The sequence below is a fragment of the Ornithodoros turicata genome, chromosome 6 (genome assembly GCF_037126465.1).
Source record: "Ornithodoros turicata isolate Travis chromosome 6, ASM3712646v1, whole genome shotgun sequence".
Taxonomy (NCBI): domain Eukaryota; kingdom Metazoa; phylum Arthropoda; class Arachnida; order Ixodida; family Argasidae; genus Ornithodoros; species Ornithodoros turicata.
Window position 1 is genome coordinate 35,543,220 of NC_088206.1, and position 21,126 is coordinate 35,564,345.

The 21,126-nt window shown below is 45.1% G+C and overlaps 1 protein-coding gene and 1 long non-coding RNA gene across 8 annotated transcripts in view; one reads left to right on the forward strand and one right to left on the reverse strand.

Moving 5' to 3' along the window:
- Positions 1-14,018, forward strand: part of LOC135396537 (claspin-like) — a 144,418-nt gene extending 130,400 nt beyond the window's left edge. For 3 of the 5 annotated variants that reach the window (XM_064627570.1, XM_064627572.1, XM_064627571.1), the window contains 2 exons: positions 9,862-9,999; positions 13,735-14,018. In XM_064627570.1, the coding sequence (XP_064483640.1) occupies positions 9,862-9,999; positions 13,735-13,836 (240 nt within the window). In that variant the 3' untranslated portion in view covers positions 13,837-14,018. Of the gene's footprint in view, positions 1-9,861; positions 10,000-12,425; positions 12,691-13,734 lie in introns of those variants that run through there. The other 2 variants (XR_010423421.1, XM_064627573.1) reach the window with 2 other exon arrangements.
- Positions 14,019-18,278: 4,260 nt separating this feature from the next.
- Positions 18,279-20,576, reverse strand: LOC135397851 (uncharacterized). Of its 3 annotated transcripts, none has more exons than XR_010423804.1 (4): positions 20,531-20,576; positions 18,885-19,017; positions 18,738-18,802; positions 18,279-18,655 (listed from the first exon to the last, which is right to left on the reverse strand). It is a non-coding gene; the product is annotated as an uncharacterized LOC135397851 (long non-coding RNA). The 3 variants fall into 3 exon arrangements; XR_010423802.1 differs by lacking the exon at positions 20,531-20,576 and adding an exon at positions 20,366-20,493; XR_010423803.1 differs by lacking the exon at positions 20,531-20,576 and adding an exon at positions 20,078-20,101.
- Between the last annotated feature and the right edge of the window lie 550 nt (positions 20,577-21,126).

Genomic DNA, 21,126 nt, shown 5'->3' on the forward strand with positions numbered 1-21,126 from the left:
GTGTAAGCAGCATCTCGTCCGAGTCTGGTGGGCCATACTATGCTTCTTCGCTTTTTGTATACAGTTAGGAAAATTACCACGTTCGCATTTCAATCTGCACTGTCGGCCTCAGTTGCTCTGTTGGTAATGTGTTCACTTGCCGGGTTCAATCCTGGCCAAGAATGGTAGCAATGTGGGAGCGATAAACATTGCTTCCAGCACCAGTGTATTAAAGATTTCTTTGGCACATCTAAAGTGACCCGGGAGGTCGAAATTATCAGTAGCCCTACCCTGCTGTACGTGCATCTTCACACAAATGGGCTAACTTACGATGCGCGTAAGTTTACTCCCGATTATATTATTATTCAATGTGCACTGTGTTGTACAGTGCAAAAAGCAGACGATGTCTGTGGTGCATGCCTTCTTTGCTGTATACCTTCACACCAAAAATGATGAAAAACAATACTTGCATTAACAATTTTTAATTGATATTTTGAGGTGCATAATCAGCGCATATTTTCGTGCATGGTTGCATGCATACTTCTGCATAGTTTTTAGTGCGTATTCATGAGCACTTCTTTATTGATTATGGATGGGTCGCTGTTCATGTATCACTGAACCTCCTAGCTGAATGTGTGAACGCAGTGGCATCCTTTTGCAACAGGTAATGGAATAGGCCTTGTCTTGTGGGTTTTCGCTGCGCTGTGTGCACTGGCGAACTACCTCAAGGACACACGTGCTGAAATAATCCTCTATATCATTCAGTGCTTTCACACGTCAAGTGTCCCGGAACAACTGGTCGCACCAATGCGAGCTACGTGTCCATTTTTTACTTTCTGCTTCAGACATAAGTCCTAATGACTATTTTGTCAAGGTCTGGGGTAACACTTCCTTTACTCAGCTCAGCAGTTATTTACAAGAAAAACTCTCAGGCGACCCTTCTCTGCTTTCACATGTCAGAATCGTCCACACGCAAGTCCGCGTCTCTCCGCTGTTCTCTTCTCCTTCCCTCTCCCTGTCCTCTCTCCCCTCACTCCCGCTCGTCACGTGGCCGCCCTCCTCCGCCACCTAGTGGCGTTTTCCACAACTCGCTCCCCTCTTCCCAATCACTGGGGCGACCCTTACAATTTTCAGATGTCATAATAAGAACCTCTGAGCAACCGCACAGTCCGCAACGTCCGTCTCCAGAAAAAGAGGTGGTAGGTGATAGCACGCTTGCCTCCCCTGACACTTCCCCCCTCCCCCTGGAAAAAAATCCTGGGAATGCCCATGGGTAGCCGTGATTGCTGAAACGGCCGACACGTCTCTCCAGTCCGATTTAGAGCCCTGCGCGGATGACATTTTTGGCATCCGCATCCGACCCGCATCCGCGCAACCGTTACCGCATCCGATCCGCATCCGCAACACACACAACAGTTTACATCCGCATCCGATCCGCTGACCAAAGCGCACCATCCGCATCCGATCCGCAAAATCCGCACGTTTCGAAGGACGCGTAAAGACCGCCGGAAGCATATGTTGGTATAATTTCGGATGCCTTCATGCTGTCACGGAACGACTCACGACGACCAGCAAAGGTAAACATTTCAACAAACGCGTTACGGAGAGCCTTCTGTAACGCGTGGAACGCTACCTCGTCGGTGCTAGCGCGGTTCGAGACGCCAGAATGCCTTCTCTCCCGTCTTTGCCGTGCATGGTCAAAGGTGAACCCGAGCATTCGCTCGCTGTCGCAGCGCAATACAAATAAATTGCTGGTGGAAAAATTACAGCACGCGGTACATCCGCATCCGATCCGCTGCCTTCGTATCCGCATCCGACCCGCATCCGACCTCGCGCCATCCGCATCCGATCCGCACACCGCAGAAAGTTCGGAATTTTCATCCGAATCCGCAAGTATCTTGCGGATATCCGCGGATATCCGCTTCCATCCGCGGATGGTGCAGGGCTCTAGTCCGATTCCCATCCACGCAGCACTGCACTGGGTTCTACATTCAACCGCTCACAGTCTGCTTCAATCGGTGCGAACCCTCTTGGCGGCATGTTTCGTGCATCCGCTAGTTCGGCGGTACGTGGGCCTGCTATCCCTTTGAGCACTGATACCCTAAAAGGGCTTTCTCGACTTGAAGCATCGTTTTTTTTTTGTTTTTTTTTAATATCGTCTATACGACATCGGCAGAACAACGTGAACACGCTCTATGCTAAACCTGGAAGAAACCCGCGCACCCATGCGCAGTTCCTTTGGGATAGTCGTGATCTGTGATCCTATTCCAGAACCGGAGTGTATGAAAAACTCGACGGCACTCGAAAGGTCAGGCCGGACAACGGTTTCGGCAGTTCGAAGTGTCAATATACCAATTCTATTGCCACGAAGTGTTTAAATGTCCAGGCGTGAGAGCACACTGTACGTGAGGCCGAATCGTTCTACAGTTATTTACTTTTATATGAGTCGTCTCTCTTGCAGTGACTTTATTGACGTGCCGAATACAGTTCACCGACCATACCTGCGGACCATCACAGTCATCACTTTGTTTTCTATTCTGTACTAAACCTGTTAGGATGTTACTGACAGAAAACAATTCTGAACGTCTTACTCAGAAACAAAAGACAAGTTCGGATAACGAAACCACAAAACCAAAATTGTGTGCAATGAAAAATTGGGGCTGCGTCCTGACGCTGTTTAGCATAATATACCGGGTTGTCGGCTGTACGAATGCAGAGTACACGTGATTCTAATCCAAAATTATGCAACCCAGTTTCATGTCACATTCCCCTGGACAATTTTCATTCATGCTTGCATTCTGCTTTTGTAAAAAATTGAGAAAAAATCATAAGGCGGAGGTGTGGTATGCTCTAGTTGCCCAAAACGACGTCTGGCAATTGATACTGCACAATACCCGTCCTATTTTTCCATGTACTTGCTCATTCACCCAGACACCAGGAATGTTTCCTTGCCAGCAGTAATAAAAAGAAAAGGAAGGAGTGCCAGGAGACTGATTTTCATAACCGATTTATCAGCCCGAACGCGCCGCTTCTTTATGCTATGGAGCTAGCCTCCACAATGCACCTGCTCTGAAGCGATGCAAACCAAACAACGCGAGAACACCAAGGTCAACCCTCATTTTCTGTCCCTTACGGATGCCATCCAGGTGCAGCACCACAGAGTCCCCAACTCTGAACGCTGAACGGCAAGCCCTTCCCCTCCCACACATGATACATCCGATATAACAGCCTGCCATCCCCACAACACCACACCTGCTCTGAGGCTACGCAAAACTAAGAGCGTGAGTGCGCCAAGGTCTGCCCATCTCACCTGCTCCTTGTCATTCATCCAAGTGCAGCTCCGCCCAAACGACCGAGACCCCGACTCCTAAGCCTGACCATAACGGTGAACTGCAAACTCCCTCTCCCTACCACCCACCAGAAGGAAGGTCACACATACAACTGAATCCTTCCCGCCACTACCGTTAAGCTCAGATTATCACAGGGCATGAGGTACGCTGAAAATTGGGTACAATATTCCTGTCTAGTCATGCATACTTGCAATGCATACTTCTATGGGCAGTTGTATGCACCCACCCGCAACTATTGTCAACCCCACACCCTAAACCGCAGATTTCAACTTGAAAAACCCATCGCAGGGTCTTCACATTCAATATCTCATCGTCGCACATAAGTCAACATCAAACTCAGCATCAAATCATTGCCCGTCACTCAGCATCACTGTCACCATAACATCATTGCTCATAATTCAACATAAAATTCAAATTCACATGACATCATTACCCACCATTCAACATCAAACTCAACATCACATCACATCATTGCCCATCATTCAACTTCACTCAACATCACATAACATCATTGCCTATCATTCAATATCACATCATTCTGAGTGATGTGATGGTGAATGATGTCGGTGATGGACATCATGAGTGAATTCGCCGACCTATGGTGATGACACTCCCTCGCCTCGCCATGTGAAGGCCGCGTCCAGATAGTGTTAGTCTCTTGAGCCCCCTAATCTGATTGCCATCTCACAGTGCGCAGTAGGACTGACCTGACAGCCAAAGGTGACCTTCGCCTCTCCCGGCATTGCAAGCAAGGGTCTTCGGCTCTTTGCCTCGGCAGCTATCTTACGCACCGTGAAATGGCGATCAGGCGAGGGGCTTTGAAAGCGGGCCGGCTGTGCCGTCTGGGGTTTTTCCTGGGTTTCCCTCAGATGTGTAATAGGCGTATGCCGGCACAGTTCCCCTGAAGTCGGCCCATGGACGCAGCTATCCTCCCCCCGAGCGGATTCCGCTCGGTCTTCCACTTCACCCTTTCCTCTCCTCCTCTCCACCACCTTTCCCTCCCCGAGAAACATGCCGCCTAATCAGGCAGGCAGACCTCTCGGGTTCCTCCCAACGACACTCCTCCTCCTCCTCCTCCTCCTTGAAAGCGAACATTATCTGGACGCTCCGCTGGCGTGGGTGTCATCACCTTTCTTTATCTTGTACTGCACTTTCCACTAAAATCACCCGTCTTTGTTTGCCCATTGTATGAGTGCAGCATGTAACTGCATGCAAAATGTCCATCTGTTCATTCATGCAGAACACAATGTTCAGTTCTAAGGACAAATCTCATGCACAGGTACATGAAGGGTACCAAGCTGAGCACTGCTGAAAACACAGGGAAAAGAACAACAAATAAGATGTAAAAGCTCAAGCAGAAGTACAGAATCAAATCACACAAATCAATTCCTCAATGACACCAGGGATAATTAAAGAAAAATATGAGTTTGCAATATATTTTTTAGCTATTCACATTGCACTGTAGTCTTCCTCGCCACATTGTGTGCTGCACCACTGAATTCTACGCGTTAAAATTTGTGCGCACGACATATGTACCACTACTACGTTACTTGAAAGAGGGTCCCTTCTGTACTAGGCACAAATTAACCCAGATTTCAAATGATTCGACATGTCAAAGCATGATCCCAGCAATAGTAATAATGAGCCTTCACTGGTTGTGAAATATAGCATTTCCAGGTACTCTTAGGGAGGTGTACTGCTCCAAGATGATATATCGTGGATATGCACCCCTTTTGTAGTACGTGCCCCAGCTAACTTGGAACAATGATTACAGGTTTGTGGGAGAACTTGTGTTACTATAAGTGTGCCTTCAGATGTCAAAGGTTGTTTGATTTCCCTATTTTCACATTTTTCATAATTGCAGTCCAAGCATCCAATAAGCTCCGTCATTTGTCGTTCCCAGATTTAAATGATATTGCTGTCGTGATGATGTTGCTGTCCATGTCAGTCCTTGTCTTCAGCATGTTCTACCACGATCAGTTTCAACCAATATGCTGTACAGATTCTAGATTTAAGTGTTTGTCCAAACTGTGCGGAACAGTTGCCGTCTTTCACAAGTTTAGCTTCTTTGCTGTATTTGCTGGGACCCATGGTTGCACCCCCACATTTTGCTTGCACCACCCTAGAGGTGTACGATGTGAGTGATTGTGTAAGGTGATTAGCGAACAACAAACAATATCACAGCAACAAGATGCCCACATGCACGCAGCAAAAGAATATAGCATTCATTCTTCTTTGTCTCTGGTGTGCCTAATAACAGGAAATAACGAGAGTTCCCTCACACATGGAGACAACCAAACAAGATGCCCACATGCACGCAGCAAAAGAATATAGGGGTTGTGCAGTATGCTCTCATCTTTGTCTCTGGTGTGCCTAATAACAGGAAATAACCAGTTCCCTCACATATGGAGACAACCAAACAAGAAGATGCCCACATGCGAATCTCGAATCTCTGCCCATATCTCGAATATTTTTTGCGTCCCTATCCTTGTCCCAATGCTTCCTATGTATTAGGGCCCTTTTAAGACAAAGCTTTTTCTTTTTTTTTTTGCCTGTGTACGGGTATCTCGAAATTCCATCACCGGTAGGTCAGCGTACCTACGGCTGATAATGTGCATTCTTCGGTCCACCAGGCTAGGTCAAGGTCAAAGCCTTTCAGTCTGACTCACGCGCCGCTAGCTGTGGCATGCAGACCGCACTCCCCTTTCCACCCAACGTCACTCCTCCTCCTCTGCATTCGTCCGAGCGTCTCAGGGGTCGGATTCACAAACGCGATCGTAAGTTACGCTAAGATGCGCTAAGACGTCGTAGCCTGCGACGCGCGTACGACGGCGTCGTAAGCGCTTTTCAAAAAGCTATCGTAGTGGAGAGGGTACACCCTTTGATGAGAAAGAGGAAATTGTCACATGCAACCAGGAGAGAAACACGCAACGGGTGCGAGACTATGTTTTCACTATGGTAACGATGACGAAAATTTGTAGTCGCACCAATAAGAGTCGTCCCGTTAGAAGAAGACGAAGTTGTTCGCCCCCAAATGTTTTGTTACTGCACGTGCTCTCGGTCCTTCGGTAGCCATAATGGATACCATGCAATCACAGGCGAAACACGTTCGATGACACAGCAAATATATCCCCAGTATGTTAGTCTCGGGGAGGACGTGGGTGAGGGTGTTTTGTAAGTGGTGTGTGGCACTCAGTTTTGCAGCTTTTATGGCTTCGTTTGCCTTTTTTGCAGACAATTTGGAGGGGTGTTGGGGGTGTCTTAGCGGGGTGTAGGGGATGCTTGAAAAATCCCTGCGACCCGATTTTACGGAGCACAAAGTTGAAGCATTTGTTGAAGGTTACCAAGCGAAAAAGTGCCTCAATGTCACTTCGGGGATGGTCTCGAAGGTTCTGTGGCAAAGTGCAATGCGTTGACGCGTATTATGGAGTCTTTGTTTGCCATCTCCAAATCCACCGCTGCCCAATAACGCCGCCATTTTTCTTCGTAAGACGGCTCGGGAGCTCTCGCAGGATTCCGCCGTAAGCTGCGAAGATTTTGCGACGCGCGCCCTTCGTGAATCTACACTTCGTCGTAACTTTCCCGTACGACGGAGTTACGACAGATTCCGTCGCACGAGCTCTTTGTGAATCCGACCCCTGTTTCGTTTCATTTTTCGCGGCGTGATGGCTGAACAACGCACATAGAAGTCCCTGACTTTGGAGCGGAAGGTGGCACTTATCAAAGGCCTGGCAGCAAGTTCGTCGAGCCATTAGCGTGAACTGTTTCGTTCATGCGGGTTTCTGGTCTTCCACCGCCATACCGGAGCCAGCAGACTAGTTCAGTGGCTGTGATGAATTGTGCAACGACGTGATGCGCCTCGCATGTTGTGGGGAGAGTGACTTAGAGGACTTGAACATCAGGGACTATGCGCTTTACGACGGCGATGTTCCAGTAGTGGTTAACTGAGTGAAACTGAAATCGTCGAGAGTGCCCACGGTAGTGACGTGCTGGGATGGAGCGTCTCATGCATTGCATAGAAATGCTTGAAGATGCTTTCTTGTTCCCAGACGCGAATGCCAAGTAGATTGCTATTACGGAGTTATTCCATCTCAGATGATGTTAAAAAATAAATGGCTTCGGAATCGTTTACGAGCCCTTTTACTGTAGGAACGCTTTTTTTAACGTTTCATAACATAGTGCATTGTGGTAACATCGTGGCAACGTAATTTTCGCTGTTCGCTTAACTGGAAACCCCGCTTATCTCGAAAAGTTTTCAGTTTTTTACGACTTCGAGTTATCGGGGGTTTACTGTAGAATTACTTCTACTACTGTAGATTTACTGTAGTTTCTTCCCTCCGGTGTGCCTAATATAATAGGAAATAACGAGAGTTCCCTCACACATGGAGACAACCAAACAAGAAGATGCCCACATGCACGCAGTAAAAGAATATAGAATTATTTCTTCTTTGTCTCTGGTGTGCCTAATATAGTAAAAACTTGTTAATTCGAATCCTGCGGGGACGCGAAAAAAGTTCGAATTAAACGAAGTTCGAACTAACAAAAGACAAAGAAACAGACATGCGAGGCCAGGAGTCCATGAGGAACAGTCAAAAAATTAATTTGTGAAATAAATCAGTTATTGACTTTTGCCTTTGACTGTTAAAACAAAGCACGGTCAAGCTTTGTTCATGTGCACGCACGTGCCGTAGTGCTTCGTCTTGACCTTCCTCGAAGCTGATGAAAAGGTGTGCGATGTTTGGTGCAGCCATGACCTCCATTTTTAATGGCTGCAGTGGCACCTCCTCCCCTTCCTCATTCGCGTCGCTGTCCGCATGTCCATCTTCTGCGGTTTTGTCTCTGACTGAGATCTGCGCAATTATCATCTCGTCTGTTAAAGTACCGCAAACTGCTGTGGAACTGTCTGCATCAATGAACTCAGTGAAGCAAACATCTTGGAGCACGTCACGCACGGCTGCAGGAACTATCTCTTCTGCCTTGAGGTCTGACTCCTGTAGGCTGTCTTCATCGACGCTTGCGCAACTTTGGGCAAGAAATCCATAGTGGCAAAAACAGTTTGCAGTCGTTGCTCTAGTGACCTGTTCTCACGCGTGCACCAGCAAGTGCAACGCAGTGAGCACTACCGCCGCACTCAATACTCGTGAACTAATACACATTGACATTGTGCGACAATCGACAATGTGACTGATCGATTGACAATCGACATTGTGCACATGAAGCGATGACAGCAACGCAGGCAAGATTCTGAAACGAGACATATGGCCTTCCCCAAAGAAGGGGAAAGGAGGAGAAGGGGGAATTTGGTGACGTCTGCTGATTGGGAGAAAGCAGGAGAGGGCCTACTAGCTCCACGCTCAGCCAAGCTGCGAAAAGCCGAGGACAGCCGAGGAAAACATCTTTCGATTGTGGCACGTAGTTTGAACCCTGGCTAGCTGCCAGCGGCAGCGCGGCCGCGCAGTTCGAATTATCCGTAGCGAAGCCCCCCTCCCCCCTTCGGCGGAGTCTCCCTAATTCCATTTCCCCCAACTTGGCGGGTCTGGACATGTTTTAATTGGCTGATATCTAGCTGCTTTGCATGAATTTTTGTACATATAAATTTTCCACAAGGTGCATAGTGTTGCACTTGTTTGAAATGCTACCTCATAAGCGACATAAAGGTCTTGGGGGATCAACATGCTGTGTAAGTTGGACCTGCTAGTTCACTGAACTCTCCTAGGCCCTAGAATGCCTTGAATGTTAAGTGATGTGCACCGTGAAACGTTTCTAAATAATCAGTGAGTTTACCATAAACGTGATTATACAGGGCTTTTTTGTAATCCTTTGCAGATCTTTTATGAAAAAGCTATGAGAGTAGCATAGATGTCGTTTCTGCAGTTGAGTTATATAGCCTGGTGGACATCCTATCGAAGAAAGTGTAACTTCAAAATTACTAATTACCTTCATTAATTAACTGTTTAATTAGGGAATTTTTTCTCTATTAACTTTTTATTCATTTCATTTTTATATCTATTCATTCTATCCTTTTTTAAATCCTGAATCGTGCATGTGTAAATTTTATCTTCATTTTGCTATTTTGTTTCCTATGCGAAAATACGTTGCAGATTTTCTCAGTATGATCAGAAGACATCTACAAACTGTTTAAACAAGCGTGCCATTGTTAGTCTTATTATCTGAATTCCTTGAATTGAAAATGTGTATGCCACATAGTAATCAGAAGTGACCAGGCCTAGAATGCCAGCAACTTGGTGACAGGGTATAAGTTGCTTTAACACGATGTCTTCCGCGAGGGATGTACAATACGGTACGCCGTGTGTTGAGATTTCAGTGCATGTTAAAGAACCCTCAGGTGTGTAAAAATTAATCCACAAACCGACCACTGTGGCATTGCTCATGACCATAGTTGTCTAGTGACGTAAAACCACAAATAATTATTATTTAGAAGTGTTTCATAGTCTGCTGTATAAAACTATTGAGGCTAATCTACTTACGGTAGATGCTTCAGTTGATCAACAAGACTGCTTTTTATGTGCAGGTGGTATGTGGATCCTTCCTAAGGATGGGCAGCAATGCATTGACTAGGATTGCTGAGCGATTGAAGGTCAACAGGCATGTTGACAACACTGGAGCTCTTACTACTAAGAACTTTGTCTTCAGATCGGTTGATAAAAAGGTTAGTTAACCATCTGTAATCCTCTGCATTCTGAATATGACGACAGGCAGTGTGATGCAAGTCAGGGGCTTTGCAAGTGGGTGCGCTTCAGGGACCTCAACTTCCTCTCTGAAACGTAGTAAGCGTAGTGCCTTTCCTTTACTGTCAGCTCATACAGATTTGCTGAAGCCCTTGACAGACCAGATAACTACTGGCTAGTGCTCGCTTTGTCAATTTGTATTGTGCACATAGGCACTGGTCAGCCAGGATTTATGTTCCACCACTCTAGAAGGTTCCCACTGAAGAAGATTCCTGGCTATGCCACTGGTGCAAATAGATATATCTTGCAAATCAAGGTAAACCCAAAGTGAGGTCTAATAAGTGAAACCTCCTTATGTCGGACACTTGCGGTGCAGTCAAAATTAGGGGTTGTCCAAGTTAAAGAATCGAGTTTAAAAAACAATAAGGAAAACACATCGTGTTGCTATAGTGTGCGTGTTTGTTGAAATTGTTTGTGAAATTCATGTCAAATGGAGACATTTTTACACTAAAAATATCTTGCTTTGAACCGTGTTTTGCATTGCACGTTTAACCAAGCCAATGTCAAAATTCAACTTGATGCTTGTGGAAGTTCCTTAGCGTAGAAAGTTGGGCTAGTTGGTTTTAACAGTGCATTGCGATGTAACGAGTGAAAGAAACACACGACAGTACAGGACGAGCTCGAACTAACAACTGATGTCGAGGTTTAACGCAGAAAACAGGTAAAGGTGGGTCAAAGACATGGGGGACAAAAGGGAATAATTAACCTCAGAGAAACTGAGGGGAACCCAGGAGTAGCCCAGCTCTTGTTTTGAAGGAGCGACGGAGGCCTGGCTGACGCAAGCAGTGCCTCTTTCATAGTTATGGAAAGACTCCATTCTGTTGATCTTATGTTGTTATCTGTTATGTGTTATCTTATGTTATTATGTCTGGGTGTTGTCCTGCTTCGTTGAGCTCTGTAATGTGCGACAGTTAAGGTGTCTGCGAACTGCACATCACATTCGCAATCCGTTGCATGTTGTTTGATGTACAATAGCGGAGCGCTCTCAAGGGACCTCGTGTGTTCATGGATCCTTTGACTCACGCACCTGCCTCTTTGTCCCACGTACACCACACCACAGGACATGGGGATCTCATAGATGACTTCCTTTGCGCAGACCCTAAATTTTTTCTGGTGGTTGTTGACTTGACAGGCCGAAGAGTTTGTTTCCTTTTCTTTTTGTCATCCTTGCGAGTTTCCCCACACTCCGAAAGACGACCAGAATCCTGTATTTTCCGGCCACCTTTTTCAACCTGTGACTGAAGCTGTGCACATCAGGAATGACTACGGCCAAGGAATGCTAATTCCTGATGTGCATATTCCTGAAGGGCACGTCTTATTACCCCTATCAAAAGCTTTGGTTTCATCCCCATTGTGCTGCCCCTTCTGCTTGTCCAAAACCTCTTTTTTTCTCAAGTGATAATTGTTGAGCATTGTTAAGTGTTGGTTCAGTGCAGTTTAGAGCTGAACACAAGAGGTAACACCAGAACAAGGTAACAACCTACATCGCCTAGGTTACACCCTGTCCCATTTCCGAGACAGGAAGCGGTCTGGCATAGGTGCAACGACCTCTTGTCCGACATAGGAAGCTTGCTGGGGTAGGGAAGTGTCCAGCTTGAAGGTTTTACTGTAGTTTCACATTAAGTACTGCTGCGCTTTCTCAGAACTGGAGTCTCAAGTTTAAGGAATATGGTGTGCTTCAGACGTATGGTTGACGTGCAGAATACATTATCATTACATGGTTGTCCCGCAACATAGAACCCCAAATTCTCATTATTAATGATGTTGCCAATTACATCCACCCAGGAAATTTTTGATGCCCCATCCCTCTTGTTTCAGTGTTGTTAACCACCCTAACATTTACAGGAAAGTACTTGGGATGAACACTAAACATACAGGGTGTTTGCTGTAACGTGTCCAAAAATTTTATTTAAAGCGAGCGATAAAAGAGAAACGAGCGCTACTTTTCGGCTACTTGACTAAAAAACGTGCTACTAGTGAAGCAGTACCTGTTTCTTACTTAAGTAGCAGAAAAGTACCACTTGCTTTTCTTTATCGCTCGCTTAAAATATAATTTCTGGACACGTTAGAGCAAACACCCTGTATGGCTTTTGTTGTATGCACAATGGACAATGTAATGAACATTTAGTGACAAAAACTTTGTAGGAATTGTTTGTTTAGGCCCGGCCTAGTGGCGATGGGAACACATTGTGTTGCTTTCTACGGGCATACCACAAGTATTTGCCAGCAATGCATTTGGAAATACAGCAACATGTAAAATGGAACAAAGTTACGTGATTGCCAGAAACAGCATGGCTGTACACACACATCCTACTCGCTGCACTGTACTAATGTTTTGACATTGCAGTGCAGTTTGTGACCATCTCCTAGCAAAGCTAGGACAACAGTTGCCCCAGGAACGTTTCTAACTGTCTGCAAGGATGGCCGACACGATGCTCTCGTGACCTGGTGAAGGCTCCGTGCCTTGTTTCTTTGCCTTTTTCTTGGCAGATCATGCGCCGCTTATACATGCTTGGTGCTGCTGTACGTCACTGGTCCCGTGAGGAGAGTAGCATACATCACGACATCCTCTCATTCTGCGCTCTTTTCACGAAGAGAAGGGTTTTTCAAAGGTGTGCGGAACAGAGCCCTCTCTCTGTAGGTCACCTGTGCTCATGATTCTTTCACAGGAACTCATTTTATTCATAGGTGAACACTCTGCACCAAAGAATTTGGGGGTCACCTCAGTGCTCCTTTAAGGTGTCATTCATAATCATCCAATAAAATGCAGTTAGAGGCACATTTTGGACAGTGAAAGAAGCAAGCGAGACAGCTGCTGACCAGTACATGACATAATGATATGACAGTGACGTGACATGATACCTGACAGTAAAAAACCTTGTGTATAAGTGCGTCCATTTTTGTTAACTCCATAGTCTCTGGTCTCGCTGCAATGTATAACATTTTTGGTTCACTGTGTGCTGTCAATTATGGGTCCACCTAGAGAATGTAGACAAACACTTGCGCTTATTTGCGGGTAATCCAGCTTCTGAGGGGGCACTGCAACAACAACAAAAACAAAGAAAGTGCACCCCGCCGTTCTGCTACATTTTAGTTTCACACAACACTCCATGGTACACCTCGAATTTTATCTACTGATTCACTTGTTGCGAATCTTAACAAAGGCTTTTTTCTAATTCTAAGGCTAGCCCTGGTTAGAGAGACAATGACAGCCAAAATAGTGTGGAGTTCAAAGGAGGCAAACAGATGAAGCATGTGTCTGCCATAGAAATGATAATGATTGCTGTCTGCGAGTATAGCTCGCAGTGTTAATAGTGTCATAGCTGTTGCGTGATTTTTGAAATTTTTGTGCCATTGTGCGAAAAGGAGTGCACGGCTTTGCGAGGTACATGTGTGCCTGGGAAAGAAAAAGGGAGGCATGCTGATACGTCTCTGTACCCACCCATGGGGTAACCACACTCACCTCTACCTATAAACACCCACCAAGTTTATGTAAAAGTGGCGAAAACCAGAAGCCCTATCTATAAGATAATGGATATCCGGGATGGCTGAGTGTACAGATGGACATTTTCATGAACGATGGCTCAATTCACATAGTGTATTAGAAGGTTGTATCACATGGTGGCACATGTCTTAGTATCTGTTTTCGTTTTCAGAAAGAATTCAAGAGACCATCTTCAATTCCTCTCATTGCTCCAAGCTGCAAGAAAGTGAAAGTTTCACCACTCCAAAGCTCCAGTGTATTTGATCATTTATAGTAGTGAGGAAAATGTTGTTTTATTTTATAGTATTGGACACCAACAAGTATTTTTAATTGTGTTGTGTTATATATTGCTATTTATGGCATACTGTTTTATAGTGTGTTTTATGCACAATATTGTGGAGCAATCAGCATTTGGGCAGATTAGCTCAGCTAATAAATGATGGTGCAAATATTTAATTAGAGATTAGTCAATTTCCTGTGTGGGTCAAATCATCACTGGTGCATTCTACGACAAGTGATCCAGCGATGCTGCTGGACCATCGCCGATTCTCACGAAAAAAGTTCAGACACTGCCGCGTTCCAACGCTAGAGGGCTCTGCAGTATGCGCTGCGCGCAAAAACCATATCCCCTGTGGAAGCGTGTCGCGAGCGTTCTGCTGCACCGAAGAAGCTCAAAATTTAAACGTGTTTTCTAAAAGGATCATGCCACCTACTGACCTAGTCTCAGTAGTCTGCAGCAAAATTTAGGATTTGGGGAATTCTAGGAAACTCTTCAAAATTTGCCCTACTTTGACTTTTTGTGTAAAACAACTACAGCATCTAACAAAGCCAAATTCTGCAGGTGTAAAGTCCATCAGGACTACCTATAGTAAAAAACTGAACTCTTTTCTCAGCGATTTAGATGTAGTAAAAAATCTTAAAATCACGGAAATCCTTTGAAAGTGCACATATTTCAGTGAGAAAAATTTCAACGGCGATAACAAGCTAGAAGGACGTGCTTCACATAAAACTGTAGAAGAACACTTCAGTTATGCACGGAGAAGAAATTAGAAAAGTACTTTTTGTTAAACTGAAGAAAAACTGTAAATGAGCCGAAACTGAAAAAGCGCACTTGAGAAGCGCATTTCCTGGCCTGCAGGTCGGCATCTACTCCAATCATCTCCATCGCTCCAAATCAGGTGGCCCCCTGACGTGAAATGAGGGCTCCACATGTTGGCAGCCACGGAAACGGACTGGCGCACTTTTCAAGCTTGATAAGGTCAGTGCTTTTCATGTAAACTATTGCACGACCGAAGAGAGTATATATGGGTGATTCCATCTCAACTCAGGCAGGGTGGTCCGGACACCATCACCGATTTCCCTTTAAAAAATATATGTTGTACCGCAACACACATATACACACAGGAGCAACAAATATTTTGGCTCTGTGTTGTGGTCCGCCCGAAAAAAAAACCCAAAGAAATTGACTCGGCGACGGAGCTTTCTGACGGAACGACTTTGACATTTTATTCCTCGCCATCGGACGGTCCCAAACTAGTCAGGTACAACGACTTTCAGCGTGCTCAAACAGCACCGGTCAATTCTATTTTGATCTTTAATTAGAAATCGCCAAAGTTGCAACGAAATTCACATTTTGCTCATATTTGTCTTTACGCTGTACTCCTGCTATACAGGGTGTTCCAGACAACGTGTCATTGAATTATAATAAAAAAACTACGCCACCTAGAATCATGCGGTCAATGGCATTTGTTCTTATTAGGTTTTTGCCACCTTGTAAAGTTAATGTCATGTACCCCAAGTTTAATTATGCAAATATTTGCGAACTGAACTCACAAATTTGCCAAGGGAAGGTAACTTTTTTACCCCACCAATATGAAGAGCGTGCCGAATTCACTCAAATTCATGATAATTGACAGTGATATTCACGAGCTATCCCATCGGGAAAAAATGCCGAATATCATGCTTTTCGGAGCACCGGACCATAACGCGCGATGTCTTTCTGAGCGCAATTGCTCGCAGTCTGACGAAAGGAGGTTCCGAAGCCAGCCCACAGAGTGATAGTAGAAAAAGTAACAGTTCCTAAAATTGGGAGAGGGAAAGCATTATCCCAGCGAAAGTCGGACGTGATAAGCCATGCCTGCGTTATCTCTTTCTGCGATGCCAGGGTGGGCTGGGTTTCCAACCTCCTTTCGTCGGACTGACACAGATTGCGCTGAAAAATTCATCGTGCGCTATTCTTTGCGACCTCTGTAGAGCATGATGTTCGGCTATTTGTTCCGATGGGATAGCTCCTAAATATCCCTGTCAACTATGATTAATTTGAGTAAATTAGACACGCTCTTCACATTGGTGGGGTAAAAAAGTGACCTTTACTAGGCAAATTTCCGACTTAAGCTCGCAAAAATTTACATAATTAAACTTACGTTACACGACATTCACATGAGGAGGTGGCAAAAACCCAGTAAGAACAAATACCGTTGACCGCATGACTCTAGGTGGTGTAGTATTTTTATTATAATTCAGTGACACGTTTTCTGGGACACCCTGTATACACCATCGAGATATATGAGATACCGCTGTGTAGGTCGAAGCATGCTCTTTAAATTGATGTCAAATTTACGTGTCTGTACCTTGCCCACTTTCGTCAAGGCGGTGTAGGGTACAGCTATGTTTTCAAAAATGGGATTTTTTGGACTCGTTTCTCGAAAACCCCACCTCCGATTTCCTTCATATTTTGTAGTTATATAGCCCAGGCTATGACCTACATGTGTTCGCAAAACTGAAGGTTCCCTCTCAGCACAACTCGGGATAGCCCGCAACAAACGTGGAGTGCGGAGCACACAGTGTACACCGCGACCGGGAGAACAATGCCAGAGATAATTGGCGTCTGCTACTGCCGACGTCTCCGGCTTTGAATGACAGAGCTCAGGATGCGGACCTACCGCAAATCCCATCCCAGCAATATATTTTGTCTTTCCGACTTACCGACCTCGGTGGCTCAGTCGGTAGCGTGTTCGCCTTCTGATCACGGGTTCGAACCCGGCCGAGGGCGCCAGCAACTTGGTGGCAGGGTACAAGTTGCTTAAACACGCCGTCTTCCGCGAGGGACGTTAAATACGGGGTGCCGTGTCCACAGACCGACCGCTGTGGCGTCACTTATGATCTCAGTTGTCTCGCGACGTAAACACCCAATTATATATTATATCTTTCTGACTCGTTTTTCCCACAGTCTGAACTCAATGTCGTTCACGTGAAGTTCAGCGACGTTCTGAGTCGATGGCTTGTGTTTTCGATATGAACTCCAAGTACAGTATGGATCGCGTGTAACTGCGCTGACCGTGCGGTGCTATGGTATCCATCTTAAGCCAAAAAATCAAAAGAACGACGCTTTTGTTATTAGAAACAAGTTCCCTAGAAACGTATCGGACCTCAAAGAAGGAAGAACGGAAGACAGCGCGAACCGCTGTTGGAATCCAGTCTTACCATATCTGGACGAAAAACGTGGAAGGAGATGGACACGTCACTGTCAAGATGTCCAGAGTTTCCAAGGAACAACAAGAGAACTTCTGAAAAGAAACATTAACGGCGGCGGCCAGCCAGGTTATCCCTTACAAGCTTCGTGATCTGTATTATCGTTTTTCTGAAAGAAAAATTATATAAATAAACCATTTCTTGACGACTAGATGCTTAAAAAGTGTACAGTTATGTTTTATTGCACGCGATTATTACATTTTGATGGTATCACGGTTCAAGACATCATTCTGCCCGGCATTCCGAACTTGTTTCTGATAACAAAAGCGTAGTTCTTTTGATTTTTTTTTGCTTGAGATAGCTACCAGCACCGCACAGTCATCACAGTACACGCAATCCATACTGTACTTGGAATTCATGTCGGAAACACAAGCCACCGACTCAGAACGTCGCTGAACTTCACGTGAACGGCATTGAGATTCGACTGTGGGAAAAACGAGTCAGAAAGGCTCCAAATATATTGCTAGGATGGGATTTGCGGTAGGTCTGCATCCTGAGCTCTGTCATTCAAAGCCGGAGACGTCGGCAGTAGCAGACGCCAATAATCCTGTTTACTCTCTGGCGGGATTCTCCTGGTCGCGGTGTACCGTGTACATCGTGTGCTTCGCACTTCACGTTTGTTGAGGGCTATCCCGAGTTGTGCTGAGAGGGAACCTTCCATTTTGCGAACACATGTAGGTCATAGCCTGGGTTATATAACTACAAAATATGAAGGAAATCGGAGGTGGGTTTTTTGAGAAACGAGAGTCCAAAAAACACCATTTTTGAAAACATAGCTGTACTCTACACCGCCTTGATGAAAGTGGGCAAGGTATAGACATGTAAACTTGACACCAGTTTAAAGAGCACGCTTCGACCTACACAGTGGTACCTCATATATCTCGATGGCGTATATAGCAGGAGTACAGCGTAAGGACAAATATAAGCAAAATGTGAATTTTGTTGCAACTTTGGCGATTTTTAATTAAAGATCAAAATAGATTTGACCGCGCCCTATTGAAAATCTCACAAAATATCTCTTGCGCTATTCTAAGAGATTTTATGTGTGATAATTGGACATTCTCACAGAGTTTCTCACAAAGCATTCTCTCAGAATTGCCCCCCTTCCCCAGTTTCTTACAGAAATCTTACAGGATTTCCTTTAGACTTCTTACCAGGAGAATAAGAGCCACAGAATCCATCACCTGTGCTTTCCATTCTTTATTGAGATCACTTGGGAAGCTTTCAATACGAAACACAGATGAATCAAGCCATCGCTAGATATCACACAAATAATAAACCAAGGAACTTGAATCAGTTCTTATGTACTTTTGAAATGGCATCCGCGCGACATCCATGCACACTGCCGTAAAAGCGTTCAATGCATTGTACACATACTTGAAATCTCTAATATGCGACGACCAAAAAATTTCTTCATGTGACTATGCCAAGTTCATGTTTTGCACCTTGGGAACGCGTTGGATTTCTTGCGTAAAAGCACCATCCAACTTCGTCGAGACGAGAATGGGTTACGACCACGAACTCGCATCCAATGCGTGCTTCCCGCTTCTTACGAGTTTAACCTAGAAGAAAAAGCATTTCAAAAAGCACGGTTACAACAACATGTGTGTGCGTGAGAGATAGGCATAGAAATATGTAACATACCGTTTGCTCAAAGCACAGTTGCTATAACGATCTCGCAGCATTCTACCTTCCGACCCACAAAATACCTGCAAACAGGGGTAAAGGCTCATAAAGAATGGGAATACACAGCACCGACAATTATATACGACACGCACACGTGCTACATACCTCAAATGCGACGAAAATCCTGAATGTCAGGCGGTATTTGCTTGAGATGCATAGCTGCGTCCATGCGCTTCCTCGTTTCAAAGCCGACTAACTAGCTTGCTGGCGGTTGGAACAAACGCCTCCACTGCCTCCACTAATGTACGATGGAATATCATAATGGGTTATAAAATTGATAGTTTCCCTAGGAACGACAAAACGGAGTAACCATGGCACTTCTACCTAACAGGGATTATTCACAAACATAGGAAATCGCACGAACTACTTTCCAACACGGACGACATATCACTCTCTGCGGCCCGTCATTTCTTGCTTCATGTTCATCCGACAAGGAAATATCCTTCAAAATTTCGTGAGAAAAGAAGAGAAAAAGAGAGAGGTTCGTGAGAAAAGAAGTCAGTCCTGTATGAATTGTTTTCTCATAGAAATCGCAAGGCCAGACCCTGAATTATCCCACAGGATATTTTCTCATTGATGTGCCTGTGAGAATATGTATGCGAATCTGTATCCTCTGTAGGAAATTCTGAGAGAATGCCATGTTTCTATGAGATTTTCTGTAGTGTTTTTCAAGTGGGCGGTGCTGTTTGTACACACTGAAAGTCGTACCTGACATATTGTGCAAAAAAAAAAATCAATAGTTTGAGACCGTCCGATGGCGAGGAATAAAATATCAAAGTCGTTCCGTCAGAAAGCTCCGTCGCCGAGTCAATTTCTTTGGGAATTCTTTTCGGGCGGACCACAACACATAGAACCAAAATATTTGTTGCTCCTGTGTGTATGCGTGTTGCGGTACAACATATATTTTTTAAAGGGAAATCGGTGATGGTGTCCGGACCACCCTGCCTGAGTTGAGATGGAATCACCCATACAAGCATGCCCAGAAAGAAAGACTACCACATCCAGTGCGGATAGTGCCTTCGCTGGATGTTTTTAGACGAAACACCTTTCGACGACATCGGCGGAGCTCAACAGGCAAAAGACAATTTCAAATGCATGATATGTGGGAAATTCGAAAGCCTACAGTGTATTGTAGACGTGCTAAGTGAACGTGAGAGAAACAGAACCGAAGAGATTAAACTACTCGAGGGAAAGGTCAGACACATCATGAACCAAAATGCAACTCAACTACAAACCATTGAATCACTTTCCCTGAGGGTAAACACAGTAGAAAAAGAAAACGAGGCAATACAAGCTACCTTACGAACAGCCGAAGAGATTAAACTACTCGAGGGAAAGGTCAGACACATCATGAACCAAAGTGCAACTCAACTACAAACCATTGAATCACTTTCCCTGAGGGTAAACACAGTAGAAAAAGAAAACGAGGCAATACAAGCTACCTTACGAACAGCCGAAGAGATTAAACTACTCGAGGGAAAGGTCAGACACATCATGAACCAAAATGCAACTCAACTACAAACCATTGAATCACTTTCCCTGAGGGTAAACACAGTAGAAAAAGAAAACGAGGCAATACAAGCTACCTTACGAACAGCCGAAGAGATCATAGGGAGCTTAGTTGCAGCACAGGTCACAAACGGAGACAAATGGCCAAAAATACGGGAAGAAAATGGCGGACGACAAGAAACGTATGCTCAGGCTACGAAAGTAGGCCGGGAAGACGGGGACAGTACGAACAATAATCCCACCTTGAATCCCGAAGCAAATCCAGGGCCGCAGCCAAGCGCACAAAAGCAGCAAGAGAGAAGTAGGACACGCGCACCAACAGGCCGACACCCATGCCGAAAGGACGGCCGAAAAGAACGCGGCACAGTTGAAACTTTGCGGCGCTACTCAAGCTACACAGTCACCGTCAAGCTGCAGAAAAGTGATCGTTGTTGGAGATTCAAACATAAATCGCATAAAACGTGGGTACTTGCAGATGACGAGAAAAGACAGAAGATTCAAAATAATACCGCAGCCTGGAAAGGTAATTGAGGAAGCCACACAGGCAATAACCCAAGAGAACCCAGACGCCAATACATTCTCCACACGATGCTAAATGATTGCCTAAACAAGAAGGCACTCACAGAAATAACGACTCAGATTGACAACCTCGCAAGGAAATTCCCCGACACGTCTGTACGCAACAACTGACCACTAGAGAGGCAATGCAGAGAGACATCGAAGAGCTGAACGAAATGATGAAGAAAATAACGGAACGACACGCAAACATGGAACCTGTGGATATGCGGTGGATTGCAAAAAAAATCAACTATGCATTCAACGTCATACACTACACAAG